The 20,941-nt window shown below is 44.1% G+C and overlaps 1 protein-coding gene across 2 annotated transcripts in view; it reads right to left on the reverse strand.

The window, feature by feature from the left end:
* abhd17c (abhydrolase domain containing 17C, depalmitoylase) overlaps positions 1-1,373 on the reverse strand; it is a 33,968-nt gene extending 32,595 nt beyond the window's left edge. The window contains exons 1-2 of one of the 2 annotated variants that reach the window (XM_004568683.5): positions 698-1,373; positions 526-607 (exon numbers count right to left, since the gene is read on the reverse strand). In XM_004568683.5, the coding sequence (XP_004568740.1) occupies positions 526-607; positions 698-1,010 (395 nt within the window). In that variant the 5' untranslated portion in view covers positions 1,011-1,373. Of the gene's footprint in view, positions 1-525 lie in introns of both variants that reach the window. The other variant, XM_004568682.4, reaches the window with a different exon arrangement.
* Between the last annotated feature and the right edge of the window lie 19,568 nt (positions 1,374-20,941).

Here is a 20,941-nt window from a genome sequence, read left to right on the forward strand (position 1 = left end):
CTGTGACAAAAAGTTCACCGAACTCAGACACGCACAGAATGTTTTCCTTTGTGGTGATGAAGGAAAACGCTGGCACCTTTGCCCTTCCAGGACCTGAACCTCAGTAAAGAGTCCCTCCCACAACAACAACCCATTTGTTCTCTGATTGGATAGCTAAATTTGTGATTGACATGACACTGACCAGTCAGCTGAAAGGAAGAAAAATCGGGTCAAAATTTATACTGCAAGTTGAAAGTTACACACAGCAAAAAAAAGTAACTTGTGTAAATATTTTTACAAACAAATCTTTTTCTTAACACACACAAAAAATTCTCATCTGTGGATCTGTGGATAACATGCACATAACATTTTCAGACATTTTGGTTTACAAGGTTACAAAACTCAGTTCACAGCTATGCAGTCTGATTTACAAGTACAAAATATTTATGACCACAATTTGAGCCCAAAGCATTTGTGTAGTGGGCGTTATCTCAGCACACACTTGTAGGCATTGTCTGATCCACAACACCCATGTGTTATACTCACTTGTTCCTCAGCATCTGCCAGGCCGCCTCGATGTCCGCATACAGGTTCTTCTCTGAAGGCTTGCCGGTGCTGACTCCGTAGCCTGAATAGTCGTAGGAGAACACGTTGCAGTTTATCCTGGAGCCCAGGCCGATGTAAAAACTGCACATCTGCCCCAGGTCCACAGCGTTACCGTGGGAAAACAGCAGCGTGTAGCGACTGTTCGGAGCGCAACGCACAAACATGCATGCTACCCGGTTACCCCGGCTGCTTCTAGTGGTGAACACTTCCACTGCATCGAGCTCTCGCTGGGAGTATTGCCAGTCTGCCCGTTCGGTTAAATGTAAGCTAGTCACCCCGTTAGCGTCGGTGTGCATGGAATACGTGGGCTCCGGTGGAAGGAAAGCTAGTTTGGCCGCGATGCGACTCGGACAGGGTGGACAGCAGAACAGCCAGCACAGCTCGCCGATAGAAAACCCATTCATCCTGGGGCCTTGTTCTGGCATTTAGGCCCGGGGTTACCTGATTTACTAACTTCGGCTAAAACAAAACACGCGGTTCGGATCGGTTTCGAGATCCGGTGTACCATTAACAGACCGCAGCAGGGCTGGAAGACAAGCTGAGCGACGTCTCGGCTTTGCAGCTACTCGCTAGCCGGCATACAGGTGGCTCACAGCAAAACTCGCAGAAATTGCGACGCAACATTTACGTTTATATTACTTTACACCACTAAACTGTGCCACTACTGGTCTCAAAAGCACAGTTCTACCCTTTGAAAACATCACTTGCTGTAGCTTTGTTGCTAATATATTGTAATAAAGAAAGCAGCCATCTCTCTTGAATGGTGACAAGCCGGTTTTCCGGTACAACCGGATATCCTGCCGTAACAAAGACAAAAAGCCGTAAGATATTTTAAGGGAAAAAAACAAACATTTTCTTTATTGAAAAAAAAATCCACACACACACATCCAAAAATCTTCATTTGTTTATATTTTGCGCTTTAAGGAAAAACAGTCTGTTCAATTCCAAAGATCTATTTTCTAAACTTGGGCTGATCCACACTGTAATGTTCGGGATCTGTGGAGGTGACCGATAAAGTTGTGTTTTTCTGTCCATCACTAAAATCCCTGTTGTTACCTTTTATATTTTGCTTTACTATTATAGGATATATACCTGTTTGATTGTTCTTGTGATTTGGCGCTATATAAAGTTAACTGAATTAAATGTCTTCAAAATAGATGCATATAGTGTGGCATTTATTAATACTGTAAAACCTTGTTTAGGTACAAACTTAAACACATCACCTGACCTGTGATCTGAGCGGTGATGGTGCCCAGAAACAGAATGAGAATCTGTGAAAACATGAGACAAGATTCTTATATATATATATATATATATATATATATATATATATATATATATATATATATATATATATATATATATAGTCAAAGGAGCTTGCAAAGAACAGCGTCTGGACTTCTTTAAGTTGCTTGAAGACGTTTTACCTCTCATCCGAGAAGCTTCTTCAGTTCTAAGGTCAAATGGTGGAGAGTCCCAGATATAAACCTAGTGGGAGTTTCCCCCCACAGAGGGACAAAAGGACCCCTGATGATCCTCTAATCGCCTGAGCCACGGTGGGAAACTGGGTGTGGGTCCCAATCAGCCAGAGTTTCGGGTGTGTTCATTGTGAAACCTGGCCCCACCTTATCATGCGAATTCCTGAGGTCAGATGGCCCAGGATGTGAGTGGGCGTTAAGGCGTCTGGGAAGGATCTCAAAACTGGATTATAGATGGCAGAGAGTTGGTGTCGTAAGCCCCGCCTCTGTTCAAAGATGGTCGCTCACAGTGGACATAGATGCTTCTTTCACTCCTCTTTCAAACCATCTGTCCTCTCTGTCCAAAATGTGAACATTGGCATCCTCGAAAGAGTGACCTTTGACCTTTAGATGCAGATGGACTGCTGAGTCTTGTCCTGTGGAGGTGGCTCTTCTGTGTTGTGCCATGCGCTTGTGAAGTGGCTGTTTGGACAAAGAGCCACCTCCACAGGACAAGACTCAGCAGTCCATCTGCATCTTAAGGATAAAGGTCACTCTTTCGAGGATGCCAATGCTCACATTTTGGACAGAGAGGACAGATGGTTTGAAAGAGGAGTGAAAGAAGCATCTATGTCCACTGTGAGCGACCATCTTTGAACAGAGGCGGGGGTTTACGACACCAACTCTCTGCCATCTATAATCCAGTTTTGAGATCCTTCCCAGACGCCTTAACGCCCACTCACATCCTGGGCCATCTGACCTCAGGAATTCGCATGATAAGGTGGGGCCAGGTTTCACAATGAACACACCCGAAACTCTGGCTGATTGGGACCCACACCCAGTTTCCCGATTAGAGGATCATCAGGGGGTCCTTTTGTCCCTCTGTGGGGGGTCACTCCCACTAGGTTTATATCTGGGACTCTCCACCATTTGACCTTAGAACTGAAGAAGCTTCTCGGATGAGAGGTGAAACGTCTTCAAGCAACTTAAAGAAGTCCAGACGCTTTTCTTTGCAAGCTCCTTTGACTACGATGACCTGGATGACTGAGAACCTTCACAGATATATATTTAAATACATATATATATATATATATATATATATATATATATATATATATATATATATATATATATATATATATATATATATATATATATTTGTTTTTTTTTTTTTTGTTTTTTGTTTTTTTTTTTTTTTTTAAAGCAAAAAAAACCAAACACCTCCCTTCTCATGGGTCTACTGGCAGTTCTGTCAACATTGTGACTTGGTTATACTTTGACATGCACCTTCCTCTTCCTAGCCACCTCCTCCAGTTCATGTGGGGGAGACACTGAAGCGTTCTCAGACCAGTCGAGAGATATGATCTCTCCAATGTGTCCTCGGTCTGCAGTGGAGGTGGATCCTAGTCAGATGCCCACAGAAGTTGATGACGAAAATCCTCACTCTCTCTCACCATCAAGAGCCCAAACACCAGCTTTTGAGGAAGCTCATTTCCACCATGTGAAACCACAATGTCATTCTTTCAGTCACTAATACTAATTACTATACTTAAAGTTCTCCGTTTGTTCTAGACCCATAGTACCCACATCACCCTGTTCCAAATAAGAACCGTGCTCTAAGACTGCTGAATAATTCCCACAGCTGTAGGGTAAGACTCACAATCCAGAGACTGCCACAGACTCAGAAATGGCTCTGCCACAGAGGTTATGTTTTTGGCAGTGTTTACACGTATGTCATCTTGTCTGTGTGTAAATACAATAGCTCTAAGTTTGAATTCTGATAAACTTTTTAAGAATGAAGAGTGCGGTTATGTTAACAATCCATTAAAATTTGACTTAATCCACCAAGGTCCTCAAAATCATTTCAATTATATGTTGGTCAAAAATTAACAAAAAACAAACAAACCTTATCACGTGGAAACTATGATTCTTATTACTGTGTTAGGTATTTATAATAATAAAAATATCTTGTCACAGTTGATCTCTTACCTCTCCGTCAATGTCAATAAATCGAAGGTCAACATGTTGCTATAGCTATTTAATATTAAAATAGGCTTCAGAGTGACGAGGACATGGTAAACTTTCTGAGTAAACTTGATTAATTTTATTATGACTGTTATGTACATTTTGGTACCAGGTTCTAACCATTTAAATAAATAACATGAATACATGTACAAAAAGAAAACCGAATGAATAAATACAATCCTATTCCCTTAAAAGTGATTACTACCCAGAGAGTGAGTTTACACTCTGACAAACAAACAAACAAACAAACAAATAAATTTCTTCACTACCAGACACACTGGACCCACTACAGTTCGCTTACCATCCAAATCGTTCCACAGACGATGCCATCTCTCATCTCCTCCACACATCACTCACTCACTTGGACACTAGAAGGGGGAATTATGTTAAAATGCTCTTCATAGACTACAGCTCTGCATTTAACACCATAATTCCCTCCACACTCACCACCAAGCTGGAGCATCTGGGACTCAGCTCATCTATGTGTCAGTGGCTCTCCAACTTCCTAACTGGCAGACCACAGGCAGTAAGGATGGGCGGACATGTCTCAGCCTCCACCACTCTCAGCACTGGAGCCCCCCAGGGGTGTGTTCTGAGCCCCCTGCTGTACTCTTTGTACACATATGACTGTGTGGCCACTACCAGCTCCACCACCATCATCAAGTTTGCTGACGACACCGTCGTGGTGGGCCTGATCTCTGATAACAACGAGACGGCCTACCTGAAGGAGATTAGGAATCTGGAGAACTGGTGCCAGAGGAACAACCTCCTTCTAAACGTCAGTAAGACAAAGGAGCTGATAGTGGACTTCAGCACTAAGCAGGAGAGGAACTACCAGACCCCCGTCATCAACGAGTGCCCAGTGGAGAGAGTGGACAGCTTCAAATACCTCGGAGTTCACATCATGCAGGACCTGTCATGGTCCTGTCACATCAACACCGTGGTGAAAAAGGCCCGACAGCGTCTCTACCACCTCAGACGCTTGAGAGACTTCCAACTGCCCTCCAAGGTGCTCAGGAACTTTTACTCGTGCACCATAGAGAGCATCCTGGCGGGAAACATCTTAACCTGGTTCGGGAACAGCACCATGCAGGACAGACGAGCTCTACAGAGGGTTGTGCGGTCAGCTGAGCGCACCATCCGCTCCGAGCTCCCTGACCAGCACTCAATCTACAGCAGGCGGTGCTGGACCAAGGCCAGGAAGATGGTGAAGGACCTCAGCCATCCCAACAACAGACTGTTCTCTCTGCTGAGGTCAGGAAAGCGATTCCGCTCCCTGAAGACCAACACAGAGAGACTGAGGAGGAGCTTCTTCCCGCAGGCGATACGGTCTCTCAATCACACCACCACACAGTCCTGACCCACACATATGGTTCTTACACACACACTGGACTTTCTGGACTTTGGTTTTGCACAACACTGGTCACTATATTCTTCATTTCCGGTTAATACTTGTACAGCTGCTGTTATTGTGTGTGTGTGTGTATATATATATATATATATATATATATATATATATATATATATATATATATATATATATATATATATATATATATATATTTATATTTCTTCATACATTCTTATATAGTTCTATATTGTGTATTTTGTTGTACAGTTATTTTATTTTCAACTTTAATTTATATATTTATATATTTATCTTTATCTTATTCTTCCCAGTTAAATTTACCCTTCATTCTAATTTGTGTTGTACAGTTATTTCATTTTTAACCTTAATTTATATTTTATTCCTTCCTAGTTAAATTTACCCTTTTTAATTTTTCATATTTATTTCCTATCTTATTCATAGCCTTTTCCTTTTTTGTTTTCTTTAGGTCACGAGCAGTTGTCCAAGCATTTCACTACATATCGTACTGTGTATGACTGTGTACGTGACAAATAAAATTTGAATTTGAATTTGAATTTGAAATAAATGCTTACCTGGTGTCAAGCCGGCACTCAATGTTCCCTCTAATGTTTCACGTGTCTGAGCGAACGCACAAACTCCCTGAGCGGTACCACTGTGAGCAACAGCAGACGTGTGGCGTGACCACAGTGCACTGTGGTCACGCCAGCATCCAATCCATCCAAGTTACTTGTTTATTAAAATAATCTAATTACAGCATTAGTTAGACTATCTTTAATTAACTGCTTTAGTCCACTTACAATGAAAATGTTAAAAAATCTTGTTCATGACCTGTAGCATGTTAACACTATTGGAAGTAAAAATAACTTGAACTCCAATTTTGAAAACACAACTTTCTTTCTTTCTTTCTTTTTTTTTAAATAAAGCTCTGACTTGTATTATGAGTCTGTGGTCTGGGAGAGAGTCTGTAACTCTGTCTGCAACATACAGTAAACAATGACCAATGTTGGGCAGTTAATTATATAGTTACTTCTTCAAAAAAGTAACTGAGTTATGCAAACAACAACGTTTTTTGCAGCTGTTTTTTTTTTAAATGCAGCCAAGGCGTTTTTTAAATAAACATTTCAAACTATTTACAGAACAATCAGCTGTTCTGCATCAAATCTGATGCCACACAAATTATTTATGTCATGGTTCTCAAGATCTGGTCGTGGTGTGTTTATTTTTTGTCTTAGCCTCTCCCACCAGGGCGGAACTGGACCTTGATTCCCCGCCTCTGAACCCGCCCTGAACACACACCTGTGGCTCATTCACACTGATCCTGGCAGACTACTTAAGATGGCAAGAGAGGCTGCTTCCTCGCTGGATCGTCACACTACCAAGCGTCAGTGTAGCGTAGCGTATGAAAGTGTTCCTTTGATCTCCTAGAGTTTCCTCCCGACATTGTTCTTCCTCTGTGTACAGGCCTTCTAGACTCCCTGCCCGTCTTCCCTGCCGTCTGGATTTCTGTGGATGTGTGTGAGTGAGCGTGAGCTTTTTGGTGTGGACATTTTGAGTGAGTTACGGATCAAGTGGAAGAAGAGCGTGTGTGTACCCCCGTCTTGGACCTTCCCTTCGGACCCCGCCCTACTCCTGGGAGCCCTGTGTTAGCTGTTCCACTGTATATATGTATATATTCTCACTTGGTGTCACATTGCAAATAAACCCTCACCTTCTCTCTAAACTTCAGAGTCCTGCGAGTGAGTCCTCTGCCTACTAATCTGTGACAATTTGTGCCACTCCAAAAAATAATTTCTGTCAACTATGAGATGAAGGAGAACAACAGCCTGATACCTGCAGGCCTGACAGCAGCAGATGTGTCACTGCTGTAACACCTGTAACACTCAGCAGTCGCCTCATTGTTCTGACACACACAACAACACTATTGACTACACTACACACTAACTACACACTAACTACACAAGATTTGCCTAAATGTCGCAAATCTCTCACATCTCAAACACGCCGTCATTCCTAAAACTTCCTCCTTCCTAAACAACTAAATGCCATGTTGCCATATCATGTTTTGATTGGTCGACATGGTACATTTTTCCACCAATAGGAAAGGGTGGAGTTTTTTTGGTGTTTTTGTTCACAGGCTTTCGAGCGTTTTCCTTATAAAATGCAGTTTTTACCGTTTCTTCCTGCAGTAAATATAAACAACGACAGTATTCAGGAAGAAAACAAACAGTGCAGATATTTTTATCATAACTGTGGTTTCACGTGGCCGATCAACACAATTTAAAAACTGGTATAAAGTCCACACTTTGTCCGTCAGTTGTTCCGTCTGTCCTGCTCACATCTCCAATGGTTGTACACGTTGTCATTAACGTGGCTTCACTCCACATCAGCCGCTTTGCCAACTAAAACACATAAGGACGCTGTCATAGCCTGTCAACAACATTGATTAGCTGCGTATGCGAATGTGAATCGCATCATTGGCTGGACTATGGGATAAGGTGGCATCGTTCTAATCCCATATGGGAGCAGCCAGTCACTGACTGACTCACACTGCAAAACAGAATTGTTAACGTATTAATTTTAATTTCAACTCAGGTAGATTTTTTTTGTGGAACCTTGGGGAACTCCACATGTGATACTTGTCTGCTCAGATGTGAAGTTACCTATTGATACAAAGTATTTCCTGTTTTCTACGTATGTTTTGAACCAGTTTAGTACAGTTCCTGAAAGACCTGTCCAGTTCTCCAGTCGTTTGAGTAATATGTTGTGGTCAACTGTATCAAATGCTGCACTGAGATCCAGTAAAACTAGGACTGACATTTTTCCACTGTCTGTATTCAGACATATGTCATTAAACACTTTGGTCAGAGCGGTTTCAGTGCTGTGGTTCTGTCTAAAACCTGACTGGAAGGCATCGTAGCAATTATTCTGTTTTAAGAAGTAACTGAGCTGTTGAGAAACTGCTTTTTCAATGATCTTACTTAAAAACGGGAGATTTGAGATCGGCCTGTAGTTGTTCATTTGTGTCTTGTCAAGATTGTCCTTTTTCAGTATAGGTTTGATTACAGCAGTTTTTAGTGATTCTGGAAACACACCTGATAATAAAGAAAAGTTGACGATCTGTAACAGGTCTGACTCTAAAGTCTTTGAGACCTTTTTGAAAAAACTTGTTGGCAGGACATCTAAACAGCAGGAGGAGGAGTTCAGTTGACCTAAGATGTCCTCCAGGTCTTTGCTGTTAATAGGTTGAAACTGTTTCATGGTGTTTAAACAGTTTTTTGGTGGACACAGTACATATCCTGGATCTGCTGTTGATGTACCAATTGCTTGTCTAATCTTTTGGATTTTTTCAGTGAAGAATTTGGCAAAGTCATTGCAGGCCATGGTTGAATGAAGTTCAGCTGCCACTGACACAGGAGGGTTTGTTAGCCTGTCAACTGTAGAAAATAAGACCCGAGCATTATGGCTGTTTTTAGTGATGACGTCAGAGAAGTAGGACCTCCTTGCATTCCTCAGTTGTAAATTATAATTGTGAAGTTTCTCTTTATAAATGTCATAATGAACCTGGAGGTTTGTTTTTCTCCATCTGCGCTCAGCTTTCCTACACTCTCTTTTTTCATTTTTCACCAGTGTGGAGTTTCTCCATGGAGACTTTTTCCTTCCAGAGATAACCTTCACCTTAATGGGAGCAATAGTGTCCATTACATTTAACATGTTAGCATTGAAGCTATCGACGAGCTCATTGACTGACCCTCTGGGCAGGTCAGGTGTTAATGGGAAGACCTGGTTAAAGATCTCACTACTGTCTTCAGTTATACACCGTTTTGTGATCACTGCTGTTGATATATTTGTGTGGGCTGAGATTTTACTTTCAAAGAAAACACAGTAATGATCAGACAGGCCCACATCAGACACAGTAACCTCTGAAATGCTCAGGCCTTTGGAGATCAGTAGGTCAAGAGTATGTCCTCTATTATGTGTGGCCTCTGTTACATGCTGAGTGTTACTCAGGTCTTTAGTCCCTTTGTCCTGAGGGTTGTCCACATGGATGTTAAAATCCATGAGGGCCCAAATGCAGGCAGCACAGAAGTACAAGAACTTGGTAACAAAGTTACAGAGGGGTGATGAGGGATAAGCAAACACGGGAATGCCTGACAAACAGAAGAGACAAGCATGAGGACAGGAACACTGGAACAGGTAAGGGAGACGACATATACAGAGAGAGGAAGAGACAGCAGAGGGAGTGAGAGACAAAATGGGCTTGGGGAGACTACAGAGGCGCTAAAGACAGAGCACAGAGACAAAGACAGTTGGAGCATGACAACAAGACTGACATACACAGGAGACACTGAGAACTAAAACATAGCAAAAGGGAAACACTAAAGGGAACTAAACCAGAACCATAAGAGATAAACACAATAATCAGAAGACTCAAACATAAGAAAACTAAACTAGGAAACGTAAGTCACCCTTCATGACCAAAACAATGATAAGCAAACAGAATCACGGGGCCCAGAACATAAAACACTGGGTCAAAGAACAAGAATCATAACAGCACAGAAATGTATTTATGATGTAAGTCATCACTTCAGGAAGATGGTGAGTATGGTCTTTGAGAACCCTGCCTGGGATCCCATCTGGGCCTGGTGCTTCACACAGCCCAGAACTCATTTCACATTCTTCACATGAAAAGTGAATGAGCAGTATCCCTCGGAGGTGGACCTGTCCTATCCGATCTCTCAAACGGCAAAGGTTTAGACCTTCAGCCAGCAACTCCCTGTTGGCAGATTCCTGCTGCTCCTGGTGTTATCTGCTAGATTCTCTTTCACATCGCTGCCGAGTCTCTGGTCATTAAGTAATGTTCACTTCATTCAGTTTATGCTGCTTTTGCTGTCTTTATAACTTTTTTGAGGTTGTGTTTGGTGTACTGCTCTCTGTTCCCAGATCTACAGTGTGAAAAAGTGTTTGCCCTCTTCCTGATTTCCTGTTGTTTTGTATGCTTGTCACACTTCAATGTTTCAGATCATCAAACAAATTGAAAACATAACACAAGTAAGCACGAAATGCAGTTTCTAAATGAAGGTGTTCATTATTAAGGGGAAAAGTTCAATTTCTGTACCCAAACCCAGGCTAGATCGCTGCCATACCTGTTCCCAATCAAGAAATCACTTAAATAGACCTGCCTGACAAAGTGGAGAAGACAAAACATCCACCTGCGGGCCTCACTTGCCTCAGTTAAGGTCAGTATTCATGACTCCACCTGTATGAAAGAAAAAGTGCTTGTTACGCAGAGAGCTGTGGTGTGGAAACCAGTCGACATCACTCTTGACTGAACTCATTCGTTTATTGGTCAATCTTTCACACACACAGCAAAATGGCAACGTTTCCGTCTCACTCCCACATCCTGCAGTCCACCTTTATATTCTCTCAGATCAAACATTCTCAATTCAAATGTGACATAATCCTTCCAGAGAGGGAAAAGAAAAACCAAGGTTAGTTTTCCTAAATAATCCTAACATCATCAATCGCTTGTCAAGAATGGAAGCAGATATTTGCACATACACAATTTAAAGCTCATTTCACACTTCCCTAATTACTTTGACCAACCAAACTTGTACTCTTGCCAGCTCATATCCTATAAAAGAGCTGCATTTAAGATGGCTGGCACCTGGGTAACTTACACCAAACATTTATCTTCTATCTTGGTGCACAGAGGTATGTTAAGCACTCATTTTACATTAAAAACCCACCATAGGTGAGATGAGGCAGGACTTAGTGCTTCCTAACTTTACCAATTTTACACCACATGCCTTTAAAATGGTAAATGGCCTGTATTTATATAGCGCTTTTCTAGTCCCTAAGGACCTCAAAGTGCCTTACATATCCAGTCATCCACCCATTCACACACTGGTGATGGCAGCTACATTGTAGCCACAGCCACCCTGGGGCGCACTGACAGAGGCGAGGCTGCCGGACACTGGCGCCACCGGGCCCTCTGACCACCACCAGTAGGTAACGAGTGAAGCGTCTTGCCCAAGGACACAACGACCGAGGCTGTCCAAGCCGGGGCTCGAACCGGCAACCTTCCGATTACAAGGCGAACGCCCAACTCTTGAGCCACGATCGCCCGTTTATACTATAATAGTAACAAAATAGTAACACCATATATGCCTGTATACCTTATCAGGGCAGTGTTTAACCGAGGTGTTTTTAATGATTCTGACAGGCCATCAGGAACATGACCTGAAATGTCACAGTGTGAAAAAAACTTTCTAGTTATTATTGAGAAACTAAGTGCAGTTGCAGTCATAAATCTGACAAATGAATAACTGTCATTTCAATGTTCTGCTTCTACATTTTGCATGATGTGCTGCTGAAGCTTTTTACATTTATATTCAGTTCAAGAAGTAAATTGAAAAGGGAGATGGAGACTGCTCCATTTTCACATTAGAGAAACCAGTGTAAACATTAAAACATGAATAAAATATTAAATTACACAAAGGATGAATGTCTGAAAAATAAATATAGCTCATTGATGTCAGCTCAAGTAACACAATCTCTTACCCAATGACAGAATCATTGTGCAAATGCATTTCTTCATAAAATTAATTTATAAAAACAGTTTGTTGCTTCCACTGTGATACATAAGAAGACTGTATTCATGAAACTGTGTCCAACAGCTGGGTGATGTGTGGGAGAGCGATTTGCTGCTAAAGCCTGCTGACTGCTCCACTTGCAGCAGAAGAGGTTATGACTGTGTTAACTTTGGCTTATTATATCAATCCCCTGACAGATCTCAGGCCTGTTTAATGTCTTTTTTGGGGTGTTTGGCTTACACAGAGGCAGGCAGTGCCTGAGGGGAAAATATCTTAAAAGAACTTTTTAGAGATTAGATTTGCTTGACTCACAGGGAGCAGGATGCTGAGGTCACTGCTTGATAAGCTGGCCGTGGATATATATCATTGTCTTATATATTTATATGTGTGTGTGTGTGTCTGTGTGTGTGTGTGTGTGTGTGTGTGTGTGTGTGTGCGTGTGTGTGTGTGTGTGTGTGTGTGTGTCTGTGTGTGCGTGTGTGTGTGTGTGTGTGTGTGTGTGTGTGTGTGTCTGTGTGTGTGTGTGTGTGTATTATTATTATTATTATTATTATTATTATTATTATTATTATTATTATTATTGTATTTCAGTGGTGGACAGAGGTCAACATGGGCACCCTGACTGATCTGCAGCTCTGCAGTCCCATGTGCAACAGACTGTGATACGCTGTGTATTTGAGCAATTTGAGCTATAGTACAGGGAGTGCAGAATTATTAGGCAAATGAGTATTTTGTCCACATCATCCTCTTTATGCATGTTGTCTTACTCCAAGCTGTATAGGCTCGAAAGCCTACTACCAATTAAGCATATTAGGTGATGTGCGTCTCTGTAATGAGAAGGGGTGTGGTCTAATGACATCAACACCCTATATCAGGTGTGCATAATTATTAGGCAACGTCCTTTCCTTTGGCAAAATGGGTCAAAAGAAGGACTTGACAGGCTCAGAAAAGTCAAAAATAGTGAGAGATCTTGCAGAGGGATGCAGCAGTCTCAAAATTGCAAAGCTTCTGAAGCGTGATCATCGAACAATCAAGCGTTTTATTCAAAATAGTCAACAGGGTCGCAAGAAGCGTGTGGAAAAACCAAGGCGCAAAATAACTGCCCATGAACTGAGAAAAGTCAAGCGTGCAGCTGCCAAGATGCCACTTGCCACCAGTTTGGCCATATTTCAGAGCTGCAACATCACTGGAGTGCCCAAAAGCACAAGGTGTGCAATACTCAGAGACATGGCCAAGGTAAGAAAGGCTGAAAGACGACCACCACTGAACAAGACACACAAGCTGAAACGTCAAGACTGGGCCAAGAAATATCTCAAGACTGGTTTTTCTAAGGTTTTATGGACTGATGAAATGAGAGTGAGTCTTGATGGGCCAGATGGATGGGCCCGTGGCTGGATTGGTAAAGGGCAGAGAGCTCCAGTCCGACTCAGACGCCAGCAAGGTGGAGGTGGAGTACTGGTTTGGGCTGGTATCATCAAAGATGAGCTTGTGGGGCCTTTTCGGGTTGAGGATGGAGTCAAGCTCAACTCCCAGTCCTACTGCCAGTTTCTGGAAGACACCTTCTTCAAGCAGTGGTACAGGAAGAAGTCTGCATCTGTGGCACTATGTTAAAGACAGAGACATGAAAATAGTAGCCCCCCATTTTATTTGATGCTCAGAGACATTTTCTTTTAGTAAGGCCACTGCAATGTAAGTTTTACTGTTGCATAAGTTCCGCCAGCAGAAGGCGCTGGGTCCTGTACGCATCGGTAGCTGACGCTACACTAGAAGAAGTAGTGTCAGTGATGAAGAGGCAGCGTACGGCCTGCGTGCCAAAGAACTGATTGTCTTATTTTTCTGTTTTTACAGGTAAGCTGGGTGGTTGATAATATAAACAGATGTTATAAAAGTGACAGACAGCAGTGGCGATTAATGATAAATGTCTTGTGTGTGGCGAATGTTAAGCTAAAGAGCTAATTTCCAAGTTGGTCCAGTTATTAGCCTGTGCCGATTCAAGTGTTAGACTGTACCGAAACTCTGTGAGCTCGGTGCAGGTATTTTTGGGTTAAAGCCACAAGATATATATTTTGCACAATAAGAGAAAATGTGAATTGCTTTATGTTTAGTTCATGAAGAGTGAATGCTGTAGAAATATGTTAAGAAAAACATTTATTTGAAAGAGATCTAGTTTATTAAATACAGTTAAGAAGACAGGTTCATAAATAGATTAAAACAGTAGTAAAAACAAGATAAAACTGTAATGAGAGTTCACTATGTTATTCATGTGTATAGTAAAATGTATTTGTGTGATTTAACCAGTTTACAAAGGTGGTGCATGTGAATGTGAAATTGTATAAGTTACTTGTATAAAGTAATGTCAGCTACACTAGAAGAAGTAGTGTCAGTGATGAAGAGGCAGCGTACGGCCTGCGCGCCAAAGAACTGATTGTCTTATTTTTCTGTTTTTACAGTTTTCTGTAAAAATAAATATGTTGCACGGGAGATGAGTTGGCCCATCATTTCAACAGTGTAACATATTTTGGCGAGCCAGCCAGGAGGTGGCGCTAGTGAGTCAACACCATCACCAACCACCTTCTTTCCCAAGAGACGAACCTTCAACCAAAAGAAATGGAATCTTTGCAACCTCTGCGTGACGAAGTGAGTGCAGCCTTGTGGCAGTTGGAGAGAGAGCATCTTGTGGATGTCTGCAGGCGACTGAAATGTTCCGGCCTGGACAGCGCAGAGTCTCACAGCAAGACCAAGAGGACACTCATCAGGTTGGCAGAGGGCATGTTTGATGATGTGGAGAAAAGTGAGGAAGAGGATCAAGTGAAACAGTTTTATAAAGACATTGCTGTATACATCCAGAGACTAAGCAAAGGGGAGAGTCAGTCAGAAAGGGAACCCCAAGGCATAGAGTCTATGCAAAAGAAAGATCTTGAGAACACCGCATGTGCTACTCCAGTACATATTGCAGATTACTCACCCAGAGCCCGACCAGGGGCAATGCGAACTCTTCAAGAGGTAACACTGAAGAGGGAGTTTAAAATCTGTGGGCAGATTGGAGAGCATGGGCAGAAGGACAAGCTATCCTATCTCAGCTTGATTCGCCAGATTGAGAATGGGAGTGAAAAAGGGCACTCGGAGACTGAAATTGTGGAAGCGGTAATTAGGGCCATTAGTCCAGGAACGCCCCTAAGAGACATGTTGGAGATTAAACGTGGGTTAACACTTAGCAAACTGCTCACCATATTAAAGGGACACTATAGGGAAGACAGCCCCACTGAGCTTTACCATCAGCTCCTCAATATCTCCCAAGAGCCCAAAGAAACTGCTTTAAACTTTGTATTTCGTGCCATTGAACTTAAAGAGAAGTTGTTATGGAAAGCGGCAAATGAGGAGACAGATGAACTGTATAGCAGAGCCACCATCCAGCGCAAATTCCTCCGCTCCATTGAAACTGGGCTGCTCAGTGACTCTATCAAGTATCAGCTACTGCCCCCCCTAAACGACATAACCATAACAGATGAAGAACTGATTGAGAAAGTCAATGAAGCTTCAAAGCTAGAAAATGAAAGATTTGAGAAACGGAAAAGGTCCACTGCAGCCAAGATTCCCAGGGTCCAAGAGCTCCAAACAGAATGCCAAACAGCCCTGACATCTGCTCAGAGCCCCTCCAAACCCAGAGAATCCCCCGCTACAGTGGCCATGACAACAGTGAAAAATAAAGAGACTAAGTCAGACACGCAGCAGATTATAGAAGAACTACGTAAAGAGATGAAACAAATGTTTATGGCTGCTATGGAAACCAGTCCCCGCCCCATGGCACCAAAGCAACGAGAAAAAGGCTGTAAAAAGTGCAAAGAAGAGGGGAAAGGAGAGAACTCCCTGCACTGTTTCAAATGTGGGCGAGAGGGCCACTACTCCCGTGGATGCCGAGCACCGAGACTGCCATCGGGAAACGGGGAGGGACTACTGAGATGGGACCAACAGTAGTCCAAAGCCCACGGTCCCATAATGAACAGTCAAGCCCACCAACATCCTCCAAAGAAACTGCAGCTGGTGTCCCATCAGCGGTAACTGAGGTTCACTATCTACCCCCTCAACGAAAGTCACGGTTAGTAAGCCTAGTGGGAAACAGATGTACTGTGAACTGTTTTATGGACAATCACCCAGCTAAGGTGTTGTGGGATTCAGGGGCACAGTCCAGCATAGTAAATGAAAACTGGCGGCAAAACCACCTCCCTCACACAGTCGTCAGACCTGTTTCAGAACTGTTAGACAATGAGACGCTCACAGTGTTTGCTGCAAATGACACACCCATTCCCTACATTGGTTGGATAGAAGTCAGCTTCAGACTAGGCAGTGATTTGTCCCCAACCAGTGAGCTGCAAGTTCCAATATTGGTATCCAGTGACCCGGCTGTGGCCAGTGATCCCATCATTGGCTACAATGTCATTGAAGCTATCGTGAACCAGGAAGAAGTAAAGACCAAAGGAGGAAGAAAACAGCTAGCACACTATGTGAGTAAAGCATTTGAAATAACTGTACGCACTGCACATAATGTTGTCAAGCTTGTGCAGAACAGCAGTGAAGGCCCAGAGACAGGTGTGGTAAGGACTGGTGTAAGAAGAGTGCCTTTGTCAGCGAACCAAGTCACTACAGTTTATGTACGGGCACACATTAGTTCACATGCCCGGGGCCAAGACATGCTCTTTCTACCTGATGGAGCTGACCCACAACCAGAGGGCATAATATTCAGTGATGTACTGGTGAAAATCCCAGATAGAAAAGTACCATATGTGCCCATCCCTGTGACTAACACCACAGACCACACCGTTTATCTGGAGAGCCGTAAAGTGATTGGATACCTTGAACCAGTAAAGACTGTATACGCAGCTGGCATCCAGGCTAAAGTAAATGAGCTGACACAAGAGAACAAAAATGGTACAGAGCTAAAGTCACACAACCCGAGTAACACACAGACACGAGAGAACCAACAGAGACCAAAGTCATGGGACCCACCAGTGGATCTCCAGCATCTGGATGAAAATCAGCGAGCGGCTGCGAGGAAGATGTTGCGAGAGGAATGTGAGGCGTTTGCATATGACAGTGACGATGTCGGCTGCATACCATCCCTGAGGATGCATATAAGCCTCCATGACACAAATCCTGTGAAAAAGACTTACATGTCCATCCCAAAACCCCTGCACAACGAAGTGAAAGAGTATTTGCAAGACCTGCTTAACAAAGGCTGGATCACACCATCACGGTCCCCCTACTCATCACCTGTGGTGTGTGTCCGCAAGAAAGACGGCACTCTCCGCCTTTGTTGTGACTTTAGGGAGCTCAACCGCAAGTCAGTCCCAGACCGCCATCCAATCCCAAGGATCCAAGACATGTTGGATGCTCTGGGCGGGAGCTCCTGGTTTTCTGTGTTAGACCAGGGTAAGGCGTACCACCAGGGTTTCTTGGATGAAGAAAGCCGCCCCTTAACCGCCTTCATCACACCCTGGGGGCTCTATCAGTGGGTACGCATTCCCTTTGGCCTGAGCTCCGCACCCGCTGAGTTCCAGAGAAGCATGGAGCACTGTATGGCAGGCCTCAGAGACACTATCTGCCTCCCATACCTGGACGACAACCTGGTGCACAGCAGCAGCTTTGATGAACACTTGGAACATATCCGCCTTGTCCTCCAGCGTTACAGAGAGCATGGTGTTAAGCTGACCCCAAAGAAATGTGAACTGTTCAGGCGAAGTGTGAAGTTTCTGGGAAAGCTGGTAACAGGTGAAGGCTACACAATGGACCCGGCAGAGTTGGCCCCGGTAATGGCGTTAAAGGAAAAGACACCTGCAACCATCGGAGAGGTACGTCAAATGCTTGGTTTCCTCTCTTATTACAGGCCTTTCATCCCCAACTTCTCCCGTGTAGCCCATCCACTCTACAGCCTGCTCAGCCCTCCATCTTCTGAGAACTCTGCTCCAGTCTCAGTCGACAAGTCCAAAAAGGAAGTGAAGAAAAGTAAAGGCCACTTACCATCACGGGCGCCCATTCAGTGGACGACCTCCCACCAAGAGACATTGAACCAGCTTGTAGATGCACTTACACGACCCCCCATTCTCAGGTACCCCGACTTCACAGAGCCTTTTGTGTTACATTGTGATGCATCACAGGTTGGGCTAGGTGCTGTTTTGTATCAGCGGCAGCAAGGCAAGATGAGAGTCATAGCATATGGCTCCCGCACCCTGAGTCCAGCAGAGAAAAAGTACCACCTGCACTCTGGCAAATTAGAGTTTTTGGCTATGAAGTGGGCGATTTGTGAACGTTTCCAGGATTATCTGTACCATGCCCCATCGTTCGTGGTGTACACTGATAATAACCCACTAACATATGTGCTCACTACTGCGAAGCTTAACGCCACAGGTCACAGATGGGTCGCGGAGCTGGCCAGCTACAACTTCACCATCCGCTACCGTCCAGGCAAGACCAACGCAGATGCTGATGGGCTGTCGCGAATGCCGCTGGACATTGACAGCTACATGAAGAGCTGTACAGCTGAAGTTGGACAGGAAGCCATAAGCGCATCAATGGAGTCTGTAACGGTGGAGGAGAGAGACCCTTGCCAAGGCGTTGGAGTTATCCAGGTGAGTGCTCTGAAATTAATCAAAGATTCTGACACTACCCAGTCTTTTACACCAGACCAGATACGCAGAGCCCAGGAAGCAGATGAAGTTCTGGCAAGAGTGCTCTGGTATAAGTCGCTGGGTAGAAGACCAAGTAGAACTGAGGTGAAGTCAGAGCATCCTGCAGTAGCTGCACTACTCAAGCAGTGGTTGAAGCTTCACGTCGACCAGAATGGTGTCCTGCGTCGCCAAACATCACGTCGAGAGCAGCTACTGGTCCCTAAAGCCTATCGTTCCCTGGTTTTTAAAGAACTCCACCAAGACATGGGCCACTTAGGGGTGGAAAGGACGCTCGACCTGATTCGAGACAGGTTCTACTGGCCGCAGATGGCGAAAGAGGTTGAACACTTTGTTACAGAAGAATGTGAGTGTCTTAAGAAGAAGAAACCGAGTAAGCAGACCCGTGCACCTTTGTCCTCGATCCAGTCCACTTACCCATTCCAGCTGGTGTCCATAGACTTCCTTCACCTGGAAAAGTGTAAGCAGGGCTACGAGTATATACTTGTTATCATGGATCACTTCACGAGGTTTGCCCAAGCCTATGCAACGAAGAACAAAGCAGCTAAAACAGTCGCTGACAAGCTCTTCAATGACTTTGCACTCAAGTTTGGCTTCCCGACCAGACTACACCACGACATGGGCAAGGAGTTTGAAAACAAACTCATGGCAAGACTGAAAGAACTCTCTGGTATCCAGGGCTCCCACACGACACCCTACCACCCACAGGGTAATGGACAGGTGGAGAGATTCAACCGCACCCTGCTGTCCATGTTGCGGACCCTGGAGGACAAGGAGAAGGATGATTGGAAAGAGTCGCTAGCTAAAGTCGTCCACACGTACAACTGTACGAAGAATGAGGCAACAGGCTACGCCCCATATTACCTCATCTTCGGACGTTCCCCACGCCTGCCCATCGACTTGCTCTTCAACCTGAAAAGGGATGAAGCTCATGTGGACTATGATGACTATGTTAACTGCTGGAAAAAGAGAATGCAGGAGGCGTACACAGTGGCTTCTCAAACTGCTACCAAGGAAGCTGCTCGAGGCAAAGCGTACTACGACAAGAAAGTTAAAGGGAGAGATCTTCAGCCTGGGGATAGAGTGCTCCTCCGAAATCTCACTCCTCGTGGTGGTCCCGCGAAGATCCAGTCCTTTTGGGAAAACCAAGTCTACAAAGTGAAGGAGAGGAAAGCAGATGACAGTCCACTGTATGTCATCAGCCCTGAAAATGGCCAAGGCAGAGATAAAGTGGTGCACAGAAATCTCCTACTGCCCTGTGACTTCCTACCAAGTGAGAAGCCATCAACACAGACTGTTCAGCCCCAAAAAGACTCTCCGACTGTGACAAGGAAGAAGTTCAGACCTCCGCGTAGACAGCAGCAGCCAGGGAATGGCGACACATCGGATGATGACGAAAGTGGCACCTTCCAGTGGTACCTCAGGCCGGTTCCAGGGAGACAACAGAGGCAGACTCCGCTTAACCCTTTGGCAGAGTCCTTCCAGCCTCATCTGAGTCTCCACTGTCAAGAAGAGGATTTGCCACTACAGAGCGAAGAGGATTTGCCACTACAGAGCGAAGAGGATTTGCCACTACAAACTGAAGAGACTGGGCATGGGCAGATCCAAGGCCCTGACTCTGACAATGACAGGCCACTGAGTGGTGATGCTATGACTGACATTCTAGCTGCAACTGGTGGTGAGACTGACTCTGTGAGGCAGCGACCTCAAAGACAAAGACAGCAACCAACGGTACTGAGCTATGACACTTTAGGTCAGCCAACTTTGGTTCAGAGGAACTGTACAGTGACTACGGCTCAGGTGATCGACTGTAATGGCTTCTGGAGACCATGGGCTGTGGGAGTGTGTTAAAGCTATGGTTGAATAGATGATGCACACAGAAATGTCAGGTGACATTTAATTTTGTGGGGGAGAGTGTGGCACTATGTTAAAGACAGAGACATGAAAATAGTAGCCCCCCATTTTATTTGATGCTCAGAGACATTTTCTTTTAGTAAGGCCACTGCAATGTAAGTTTTACTGTTGCATAAGTTCCGCCAGCAGAGGGCGCTGGGTCCTGTACGCATCGGTAGCTGACGCTACACTAGAAGAAGTAGTGTCAGTGATGAAGAGGCAGCGTACGGCCTGCGTGCCAAAGAACTGATTGTCTTATTTTTCTGTTTTTACAGGTAAGCTGGGTGGTTGATAATATAAACAGATGTTATAAAAGTGACAGACAGCAGTGGCGATTAA

The sequence above is a fragment of the Maylandia zebra genome, linkage group LG1 (assembly GCF_041146795.1).
Source record: "Maylandia zebra isolate NMK-2024a linkage group LG1, Mzebra_GT3a, whole genome shotgun sequence".
In the NCBI taxonomy this organism is placed as follows: domain Eukaryota; kingdom Metazoa; phylum Chordata; class Actinopteri; order Cichliformes; family Cichlidae; genus Maylandia; species Maylandia zebra.